This window comes from Mya arenaria, chromosome 10 (genome assembly GCF_026914265.1).
Source record: "Mya arenaria isolate MELC-2E11 chromosome 10, ASM2691426v1".
Taxonomy (NCBI): Eukaryota; Metazoa; Mollusca; class Bivalvia; order Myida; family Myidae; genus Mya; species Mya arenaria.
The window spans coordinates 45,941,804-45,953,856 of NC_069131.1; the positions used below are offsets into that span (position 1 = coordinate 45,941,804).

Below are 12,053 nucleotides of genomic sequence, written 5' to 3' on the forward strand. Positions count from 1 at the left end.
TTGGACGGGAGGAACGCGAAGACGGTGCGTGTGTGTTTGGACGGGAGGAACGAGAAGACGGTGCGTGTGTGTTTAGACGGGAGGAACGCGAAGACGGTGCGTGTGTGTTTGCACGGGGGGACGAGAAGACGGTTCATGTCTGTTTGGACGGGAGGAACGCGAAGACGGTGCGTGTGTGTTTGGGCGGGAGGAACGAGAAGACGGTGCGTGTGTGTTTGGACGGGGAGAACGAGAAGACGGTGCGTGTGTGTCTGGACGGGAGGAACGCGAAGACGGTGCGTGTGTGTTTGGACGGGAGGAAGGAGAAGACGGTGCGTATGTGTTTGGATGGGAGGAACGAGAAGACGGTGCGTGTGTGTTTGGACGGGAGAAACGAGAAGACGGTGCGTGTGTGTTTGGACGGGAGGAACGAGAAGACGGTGCATGTGTGTTTGGAGATGAGAAGACGGTGCGTGTTTGGAGATGAGAAGACGGTGCGTGTGTTTGGACGGGAGGAACGAGAAGACGGTGCGTGTGTGTTTGGACGGGAGGAACGAGAAGACGGTGCGTGTGTGTTTGGACGGGGAGAACGAGAAGACGGTGCCTGTGTGTTTGGACGGGAGGAACGCGAAGACGGTGCGTGTGTGTTTGGACGGGAGGAACGAGAAGACGGTGCGTGTGTGTTTAGACGGGAGGAACGCGAAGACGGTTCGTGTGTGTTTGCACGGGGGGACGAGAAGACGGTTCATGTGTGTTTGGACGGGAGGATCGCGAAGACGGTGCGTGTGTGTTTGGGCGGGAGAAACGAGAAGACGGTGCGTGTGTGTTTGGACGGGGAGAACGAGAAGACGGTGCGTGTGTGTTTGGACGGGAGGAACGCGAAGACGGTGCGTGTGTGTTTGGACGGGAGGAAGGAGAAGACGGTGCGTATGTGTTTGGATGGGAGGAACGCGAAGACGGTGCGTGTGTGTTTGCACGGGGGGGGGGGGGCGAGAAGACGGTTCATGTGTGTTTGGACGGGAGGAACACGAAGACGGTGCGTGTGTGTTTGGACGGGAGGAACGAGAAGACGGTGCGTGTGTGTTTGGACGGGAGGAACGAGAAGACGGTGCGTGTGTGTTTGGACGGGGAGAACGAGAAGACGGTGCATGTGCATTTGAACGGGAGGAACGAGAAGACGTTGCGTGTGCATTTGGACGGGAGGAACGAGAAGACGGTTCATGTGTGTTTGAGAGGAGACGAGAAGACGGTGCGTGTTTGATAGGACGGGAGGAACGAGAAGACGGTGCGTGTGTGTTTGGTCGGGAGGAACGAGAAGACGGTGCGTGTGTGTTTGGACGGGAGGAACGCGAAGACGGTGCGTGTGTGTTTGCACGGGGGGGGGACGAGAAGACGGTTCATGTGTGTTTGGACGGGAGGAACGAGAAGACGGTGCGTGTGTGTTTGGACGGGAGGAACGAGAAGACGGTGCGTGTGTGTTTGGACGGGAGGAACAAGAAGACGGTGCGTGTGTGTTTGCACGGGGGGGGGGGGGGGGCGAGAAGACGGTTCATGTGTGTTTGGACGGGAGGAACGAGAAGACGGTGCGTGTGTGTTTGGACGGGAGGAACGAGAAGACGGTGCGTGTGTGTTTGGACGGGAGGAACGAGAAGACGGTGCGTGTGTGTTTGGAGATGAGAAGACGGTGCGTGTTTGGAGATGAGAAGACGGTGCGTGTGTGTTTGGACGGGAGGAACGAGAAGACGGTTCGTGTGTGTTTGGACGGGAGGAACGAGAAGACGGTGCGTGTGTGTTTGGACGGGGAGAACGAGAAGACGGTGCGTGTGTGTTTGCACGGGAGGAACGCGAAGACGGTGCGTGTGTGTTTGGACGGGAGGAACGAGAAGACGGTGCGTGTGTGTTTAGACGGGAGGAACGCGAAGGCGGTGCGTGTGTGTTTGCACGGGGGGACGAGAAGACGGTTCATGTCTGTTTGGACGGGAGGAACGCGAAGACGGTGCGTGTGTGTTTGGGCGGGAGGAACGAGAAGACGGTGCGTGTGTGTTTGGACGGGGAGAACGAGAAGACGGTGCGTGTGTGTCTGGACGGGAGGAACGCGAAGACGGTGCGTGTGTGTTTGGACGGGAGGAAGGAGAAGACGGTGCGTATGTGTTTGGATGGGAGGAACGCGAAGACGGTGCGTGTGTGTTTGCACGGGGGGGGGGCGAGAAGACGGTTCGTGTGTGTTTGGACGGGAGGAACACGAAGACGGTGCGTGTGTGTTTGGACGGGAGGAACGAGAAGACGGTGCGTGTGTGTTTGGACGGGAGGAACGAGAAGACGGTGCGTGTGTGTTTCGACGGGGAGAACGAGAAGACGGTGCGTGTGTGTTTGCACGGGGGGGGGGGGACGAGAAGACGGTTCATGTGTGTTTGGACGGGAGGAACGAGAAGACGGTGCGTGTGTGTTTGGACGGGAGGAACGAGAAGACGGTGCGTGTGTGTTTGGACGGGAGGAACGAGAAGACGGTGCGTGTGTGTTTGGACGGGAGGAACGAGAAGACGGTGCGTGTGTGTTTGGACGGGGAGAACGCGAAGACGGTGCGTGCGTGTTTGGACGGGAGGAACGAGAAGACGGTGCGTATGTGTTTGGACGGGAGGAACGAGTAGACGGTGCGTGTGTGTTTGAATGGAGACGAGTAGTCGGTGCGTGTGTGTTTGAACGGAAGGAGACGAGAAGACGGTTCATGTGTGTTTGGACGGGAGGAACGCGAAGACGGTTCATGTGTGTTTGGACGGGAGGAACAAAAAGACGGTGCGTGTTTGTTTGGACGGGAGGAACGAGAAGACGGTGCGTGTGTGTTTGGACGGGGAGAACGAGAAGACGGTGCGTGTGTGTTTGGACGGGGAGAACGAGAAGACGGTGCGTGTGTTTGAACGGAGACGAGTTGTAGGTGCGTGTGTGTCTGAAAGGGAGGAGACGAGAAGACGGTGCGTGTGTGTTTGAGAGGAGACGAGAAGACGGTGCGTGTGTGTTTGAACGGAGACGAGTAGTCGGTGCGTGTGTGTTTGAACGGGAGGAGACGAGAAGACAGTGCGTGTGTGTTTGAGGGGAGACGAGAAGACGGTGCGTGTGTGTTTGAACGGAGACGAGTAGTCGGTGCGTGTGTGTTTAGACGGAATGAGACGAGAAGACGGTGCGTGTTTGTTTGAGAGGAGACGAGAAGACGGTGCGTGTGTGTTTGGACGGGGGGAAAGAGAAGACGGTGCGTGTGTGTTTGAACGGGAGGAACGAGAAGACGGTGCGTGTGTGTTTGGACGGGAGGAACGCGAAGACGGTTCGTGTGTGTTTGAACGGGAGGAACGAGAAGACGGTGCGTGTGTGTTTGAACGGGAGTAACGAGAAGACGGTTCGTGTGTGTTTGAACGGGAGTAACGAGAAGACGGTGCGTGTGTGTTTGAACGTGAGTAACGAAGAGACAGTGTGTGTGTGTTTGAACGGGAGGAACGAAAAGAAGGTTCGTGTGTGTTTGAACGGGAGGAACGAGAAGACGGTGCGTGTGTGTTTGAACGTGAGTAACGAAGAGACAGTGTGTGTGTGTTTGAACGGGAGGAACGAGAAGACGGTGCGTTTGTGTTTGAACGTGAGTTACGAGTAGACGGTGCGTGTGTGTTTGAACGGGAGGAACGAGAAGACAGTGCATGTGTGTTTGGACGGGAGGAACGAGAAGACGGTGCGTGTGTGTTTGGACGGGAGGAACGAGAAGACAGGGCGTGTGTGTTTGCACGGGGGGGGGGGACGAGAAGACGGTTCATGTGTGTTTGCACGGGGGGTTGGGGGCGAGAAGACGGTGCGTTTTTGTTTGAGAGGAGACGAGAAAACGTTGCATGGACGTTTGAATGGGACGAGTTGCTGGTCAATAGTTTATGAGGGGTTGAGTAGTAGACTTTTTGTTGGGTGGCATATAAAAGAATGACGAGTTGATCATTTGTAAGGGTTAAGAGATGACGGGTAGACGGTGCATGGGTTTGTGAAAGCAAGAATTGTAGTAAAATAAATCCAAACTTGCCAAACCGTAAAATTAACCGTACCATAACATGTCATTGACTTTTTACTAACAGATATACGTGACAGTGTTGCTATTTTTTCTGCAAAACTGAATGTAATAAATTATTAACTAATAATGTATGTTTTCATACAATGATAAACTGTTACGTAATTTAGCAAATAAATACACAAGAATACTCGAAACAACTCAGTTAAATTGCATATTGTATAAAAGACTATTGTTGACTGTTGCTCCGCACACTAATATAATGTAAAAACGTGATCAGAAGTATTATTTAAGTTGTGTTTGTTTTAGCAAAATCCAAACTCAGGAATAAGAAGAGGAACAAGAAAGGTCGGTCGGTGGCAAGCGCGCCACTTTTCCCCGCCATCATTGAATACGAGGCTGATGAAGTGAGGGAAGCCCGTGCAACGGATCTACAGCCGGAATCCCCTCTTACTCCAATTTATTGTACGATTTCGAGGAAATCCCCCATAATGTGGCCCGAATTTTTGGGGAACTGGGCCTACAATTGCGATGAAGATGTTAAAAGAGGTAAGTTGTATGTTTGTTGGTATGACTTTACATGTATTTCATGTTTTAATTTATTTTTATTTCATTGCACTCAGGTATTCCTCTTAATAAAGACGCAAAAAAGCGTGTATCTCGAATTCGCAAAATGGTACACGGAATGTTCATAAACTTGATTGTGTTAATTGTGTTCATTAAAGCTACTCTAGCGATTGGGAACCGAGTCCTGAGTAACATTAGAGTCGAACCTTTAAAACTGCCAAGGTTTCCGGTAGGTAGCATAATATAATGTCACTGGATTTGCTTTCTGTCAATCATTCTGCTGCTAACATTACGCTGTTATGAATTCTGTCAATCATTCTGCTGCTAACATGACGCTGTTATGAATTCTGCCAATCATTCTGCTGCTAACATTACGCTGTTATGAATTCTGCCAATCATTCCGCTGCTAACATTACGCTGTTATGAATTCTGCCAATCAGTCTGCTACTTGCAGACTGCTTTTTACGTTTTTTGACAGTTTGAGGATTTCTCAATGTAATATGTCTACTTTTTTAACCATAACAGATTGTCTTTGCATCCGTTTTGTTTTGGACGCTTTTCACATTTGAAGTCCAGCTTCCATTAAATTTAAGATAACGTGAAAAAAATACCAGTCTGTTTAGAATATGCATATATATATATACGCTGCATAAATAATTTCTGTTATGGTCTGAGATAGCAGTAGATCTTATAAACAGATTATTTGAAATCAAACAGATGTTCGTCTCTTAAAAACAGTTTCGACTATTACACAAATATAAATACTTATTGGCTTAAAAAGTAGTTATTTTTGATGATTGTTTCAGGCGAGATAGAATCGCTGGAGATGGGCAATGAGGATGTGTTCTACGTGGAAGGGGAGATCGTTCCTCCTCCAATATTTGTGAGCTCCGCCTTTGCCATGCTTAACTCCCATGTTCAGTTTCACCCTGGTAGTAAGAATGAGCATTTACATCACACCGATGCCGTAGATGAGTTACCGGACATGACAACATCTAGCCATGAACAAAAACGTACCACTAATTATAGTCCAGATGGCCGGGTTCGAACTCGAAGTTTTTACAAAGGTGATAAGGAAAAGTTTGATAGAGAAGTTCATTGTATGCAACCAAATAAACAAACACCCGGTGCAACTCACAACGGTATTGGTACGAATTCAAGGTGTGAAGTAATTAACAACAATAGTCCGAATACCTCAAAGGGGAAACCAAAAGACACTAAATATTCTGTTAATGCTGTTGTTATTGATCACACTTCGGAAGATGGCAAAACCATACATTCTAATGTAACTAACAACAATTCAATCTATGATAATAATCCAGAAAATGTTTCGGAAATAGCAGTGAATAGATCATACGCCAGAGGTAACTCCACATTTAGTGTAGCCAAGAGGAGCCCGTCCCCATTCTCGACACGGCGCAAGGGTCCGGTTGTACTCAAGCCAGCTGGAGCAGGGCTGAAAGAGAGCCTGGATCCCAACTCTCCTGCATTACAAAATAAAAACAATGAAATAATACTCAATAAACTGAACAAGCAAAACTCTTGGCCAAAAAAGACATGGGACTGTGTTGTGAAACATGGCAAGATAACGGAAGTTGATGACCTTCTCCTCGATATGATGCTGCTTGTTTGTGCAACGACAGCTGGGGCCTTACTCCTAGATATCTCGCCATCTTCACACGTCGCTAATGTTATGTTTGTAATGCTCGCAAAATTGGCTTTTGTTCACATCTTAAGAGACATTTAACTTATTTCGTATTTTGTGAATTTATCATTTAGTGATATCTTATACAGAATTGTTCAGGGCGAATATTAAGCATAGGATTCTATTAAATGTATATTTGAAAATTAATATATTAACTTGTTAATGCCAACATAAGAAAAATCATTCATTATAAGGGGCCGACGAAGGAATGCCCTCAGTCTGTTTTATTTCAGGAGAAGACTTTAAGTTAAGAATGTTCTTTATCTCTTTAAAAGGAAATTCCTTAATTTGGGTAAACGCTGTACTCAATTTTTAACTGTAATACCTTTGTCGGGTAATATGATCGTACCCGTGAATTATTTCACCTTTTCCAAAGGTCAGACACCATTAAATAAATTTCCTATACATTCTAATGTCAATTGACTTATTCGCATGCAAGATAACACCGATTTTAAGTGCTTCACTATCCCAATTTACCATATATGGAGAATAGATCCAGCATGTTAAGCCTGTTTATGAAATCACAAACCATTTAGCTTCAAAACCTTTAGATATGGAAGGTAGCCAATGGTCTGAGATGGTATAACCATGCTTCACGGCTATGTGTTAGTTGAAAGAAATAAAGCATGTAACACTGAGTAGGCACTTCCGAATTGTAATTTGGCCTTTATGATATTTCGATCATATATCATAATGTACGTCACAAATGACTTCCTATCACAGACTAGTGATATCCGGATATGATGCCGTCCATTTTTCAACCGGACATGCGCGTTTAGGCAAGCCACCACTAAATAATTACCTATATGTTATATAGCACAGACATCTGAATCATTGTTTGTCACTAATATATTGTTTAAAACCATTTTGGGTGCATACAATGAGATAAACAACACATCTGAAGATATTTAGTGTCTTTGATATACAAAAAAGAAACAAGGTATGTAACTCAAACTTACCCGATTTCACGGTAGAGTCCAGTTTTATGTAAATTTCTCAACCAACATATAAACAATCCATTTTTAAATAAGTGACATGAAAAGAAGAGTCAATTACCTTTAAAATGGTGTGCGATATGTTGGTATAACTATATTGTCTTTAGACAAACAAGCATAATTCAATGTCAAATTCTCATGTTTTTCTTTAGTCGGAAAGATCTATAAATAACTTTAATAGGTCTGTGTTCAGTACTGTTTACACGGGGAAAATTGAAGATTTTAATTTGCTGTACTCTTTCCGACTAGTCATTCTAAAATGCCGTCCAGTGTTGTTTATCTCATTGTATGTACCCAAAATGGTTTTAAACAATATATTAGTGACAAACAATGATTCAGATGCCTGTGTTATATAGTGAATTGACCGATTTGCACGCGAATTAGCAATGATTTCTAGACTTCACGACTCCAACACCATATATGAGAAGAAAGTTCCACACATTCACATACAGGCAATTTGGTAAACAAAATGACGGAAAATACAAATTCAGGGAATTTTTCCATAGGGTACAGTAACACAATTCTAACAGTTTAGTTTCATTATAAAGAGAATCAATGTAATACAAAGCTTTACACAGCTAAAAGATTCCGTGTATTTGCTATGCTAACATATTTTTAGTAAAAACAAGTTCAAGTTGCATTGGAGTATATATATGATCAATGGAAAGTTGTTGCATTGTATTGGCTGGTCGTAAAGGAATTAATGGATGGTGTTGATTATGTAGTATTTTCTTATTATGGAGAGTTGACATTTTGGTGATAATTGGTCGCCGCCTGCATGATAAGAAATATAAGCGGATAGATAAGAATAAAATATAGATTGTTAGAACTCCACCTGATGCATCTAACGTCTGGAGAACTTTGACAAATCAACAAGCGTTTATCTTATTACCCACAGGTTTAAAGAGGCCATGAACTTGATCATATATGGACGCTGCCAATAATACCGTGAAAAGATTTTTGGGTCATGTGTTCATTATAGTATGTTATATAAGCTGCCGCCAATGTCTATTGACAGAGCGGACACCGTTGAGGCTGGTCAAACAAACTTTGGCGAATCAGAGGTGTACCAACCCGGGTGCTGGCCAAACAAACTACGGCGAACCAGAGGTGTACCAACCCGACCCGGGGGCTGGCCATACAAACTACGGCGAATCAGAGGTGTACCGACCCGGGGGCTGACCATAAAAACTACGGCGAATCAGAGGTGTACCAACCCGGGGGATGGCCATACAAACTACGGCGAATCAGAGGTGTACCAACCCGACCCGGGGGCTGGCCAAACAAACTACGGCGAATCAGAGGTGTACCGACCCGGGGGCTGGCCATACAAACAACGGCGAATCAGAGGTGTACCGACCCGGGGGCTGGCCATACAAACTACGAAACTACGGCGAATCAGAGGTGAACCAACCCGACCCGGGGGCTGGCCATACAAACTACGGCGAATCAGAAGTGTACCGACACGGGGGCTGGCCATGCAAACTACGGCGAATTAGAGGTGTACCAACCCGAAGGCTGGCCATGCAAACTACGGCGAATCAGAGGTGTACCGACCCGGGGGCTGGCCATGCAAACTACGGCGAATCAGAGGTGTACCGACCCGGGGGCTGGCCATACAAACTACGGCGAATCAGAGGTGTACCAACCCGACCCGGGGGCTGGCCATACAAACTACGGCGAATCAGAGGTGTACCGACCCGGGGGCTGGCCATGCAAACTACGGCGAATCAGAGGTGTACCGACCCGGGGGCTGGCCATACAAACTACGGGGAATCAGAGGTGTACCAACCCGACCCGGGGGCTGGCCATACAAACTACGGCGAATCAGAGGTGTACCAACCCGGGGGCTGGCCATACAAACTACGGCGAATCAGAGGTGTACCGACCTGGGGGCTGGCCATGCAAACTACGGCGAATCAGAGGTGTACCGACCCGGGGGCTGGCCATACAAACTACGGCGAATCAGAGGTGTACCAACCCGACCCGGGGGCTGGCCATACAAACTACGGCGAATCAGAGGTGTTCCGACCCGGGGGCTGGCCATACAAACTACGGCGAATCAGAGGTGTACCGACCCGGGGGCTGGCCATACAAACTACGGCGAATCAGAGGTGTACCAACCCGACCCGGGGGCTGGCCATACAAACTACGGCGAATCAGAGGTGTACCAACCCGACCCGGGGGCTGGCCATACAAACTACGGCGAATCAAAGGTGTACCGACCCGGGGGCTGGCCATGCAAACTACGGCGAATCAGAGGTTTACCAACCCGGGGGCTGGCCTTACAAACTACGGCGAATCAGAGGTGTACCGACCCGAAGGCTGGCCATACAAATTACGGCGAATCAGAGGTGTACCGACCCTGGGGCTGGCCAAACAAATTACGGCAAATCAGAGGTGTAACGACTCGGGGGCTGGCCATACAAACTACGGCGAATCAGTGGTGTACCGACTCGGGGGCTGGCCATACAAACTACGGCGAATCAGAGGTGTACCAACCCGACCCGGGGGCTGGCCATACAAACTACGGCGAATCAAAGGTGTACCGACCCGGGGGCTGGCCATGCAAACTACGGCGAATCAGAGGTTTACCAACCCGGGGGCTGGCCTTACAAACTACGGCGAATCAGAGGTGTACCGACCCGAAGGCTGGCCATACAAATTACGGCGAATCAGAGGTGTACCGACCCTGGGGCTGGCCAAACAAATTACGGCAAATCAGAGGTGTACCGACTCGGGGGCTGGCCATACAAACTACGGCGAATCAGTGGTGTACCGACTCGGGGGCTGGCCATATAAATTACGGCGAATCAGAGGTGTACCGACCCGGAGGCTGGCCATACAAATTACGGCGAATCAGAGGTGTACCAACCCGGAGGCTGGGTAAACAAACTGCTGCAATAAGTCGATATCCAGACAGTTTATATATTTAGGATTTTCACGATTCGATATACAATACACAATGTATTCAACGATAAAGCGAGCTTTTGGCGATAGTTATAGGTTATTGTATACTAATTATTTTTCTTATGTATTTCAATATCGAAAGACAAACAAAAAACTGGAAAATAATGCGATTGTTTAGCATTTCTCGTATATGACAACCATACAGTTCCTTAAATTGAGTTCAAATCAATTTAATTTAAACAATACAAAAATGTTTCTCCTAAGAAAATTAACTCACTTTGAACTTAGAGCACCGTTTATGTTTTAAGTAATTTATTAATAACAGCCAATTTTATTAATTGCAGCTATTGGACTGAATTCAAAGTATAACAACTAACGGAAATAAGACACTGCTTTCAACGGACTGTCGATGGACAGTACTCAATAATTCACCCGCGGCATTTGTATCTATTTGTGGTATGGGCCGTGCGGAGGTGTGGGCATTGTCACTCGTAACATGAACAAAATTGTACTATTTGTAGGTGTGGTGAAAGTAACAGCTTTTGCAAACGATGGAAGGGCGCAACTCCACATAAATTAAATAATTATTCTCAGCTCTTCTATGATGATATTTTATGCCGAAAGCTACAGGTCTTGGGTGTGGAGTCGGTGGAGTGGTTTCGCTCATACCTTACCGACAGAAAACAGTCGGTTCATGTTAACAATACCAAATCAGATTTTGATCAAGTTGTGTGTGGTGTACCTCAAGGAAGTATATTAGGTCCTCTGCTGTTTCTATGCTACATTAATGACATGAATACAAGCATCAGTTCTAAATGCAAACTTATACTTTATGCTGATGACAGCGCTATCTTATCTTCTCATAAAGACCCTGATATTATTAGACAAGTTCTTCAGGTCAAGAATTGCAACACTGCAGCATGTGGTTAACTGATAACAAATTATCCCTTCATTTAGGAAAGACCGAATGCATTCTTTTTGGCTCCAAACGTAAACTTGGCAAAATAGGGGATTTCAACATTCAATGTAATGGCCATGAAATCAAGTCTCAAGATTCAGTCAAATAGCTTGGGTCAATTTTGAACTCTGATTTGTCAGGTACATCTACTGTGAACAATATTGTTAAGAAGGTTAACTCTAGAATCAATTTTTTATATAGACAACGTGAATTTTTAAACAAATCTCTTAGGAAAACTCTTTGTAATGCATTAGTTCAATGTCATCTTGACTATGCTTCATCATCTTGGTACTGTGGCCTTACCATGAAGTCTAAAAATAGACTCCAGGTGGCACAAAATAAAATTGTTCGTTTTATTAATAATTTTCATTTTAGAACCTCGCTTTCAGTGGCAAGTTTTGCTGATCTTGGTTTTTTAAATGTCGAACAAAGATGTAGACAACTTAGGCTAAATCATGTACACATAATATTTTATGACAAGTGTCCAAGTTACATGAAGGATATTTTTGCCAAATGTAACGAAGTTCACTCATATGGCAGTAGATCCAACTTAAAATTTTATGTCCCACATAATGGTGGTTTTACAGCAGCTTCTTTTTATTTTAATGGTGTACGGGATTGGAACATGCTTCCAAATAACATCAAAGACACAGAATCAAAGTATGTTTTTAAGAAAATAGTCAAAACTCACCTCTTATATGAGATGGAGAAGTTTGAAAAATCTGTCTTTTTGTATTCATATTTTTTATGTATTAGATAAATATAAGTGCGCTTTCTAAGTATACGCACAATTTTCATATAGTTGCTTTGGTAAATTTTAAATATTCCTTAACTATTTGTATAATTGTGTGGTATATTATATAATTATGTGATACTGATAGTAGTTTATTTGTGATGAATGTCATA

General features: G+C 45.8%; 1 protein-coding gene across 2 annotated transcripts in view; it reads left to right on the forward strand.

Moving 5' to 3' along the window:
• Positions 1-6,692, forward strand: part of LOC128205972 (uncharacterized) — a 29,455-nt gene extending 22,763 nt beyond the window's left edge. For both annotated transcript variants that reach the window (XM_052908069.1, XM_052908070.1), the window contains exons 3-4: positions 4,322-4,561; positions 5,386-6,692. In XM_052908069.1, the coding sequence (XP_052764029.1) occupies positions 4,322-4,561; positions 5,386-6,326 (1,181 nt within the window). In that variant the 3' untranslated portion in view covers positions 6,327-6,692. The remainder of the gene's footprint in view (positions 1-4,321; positions 4,562-5,385) is intronic.
• Positions 6,693-12,053: the final 5,361 nt, after the last annotated feature.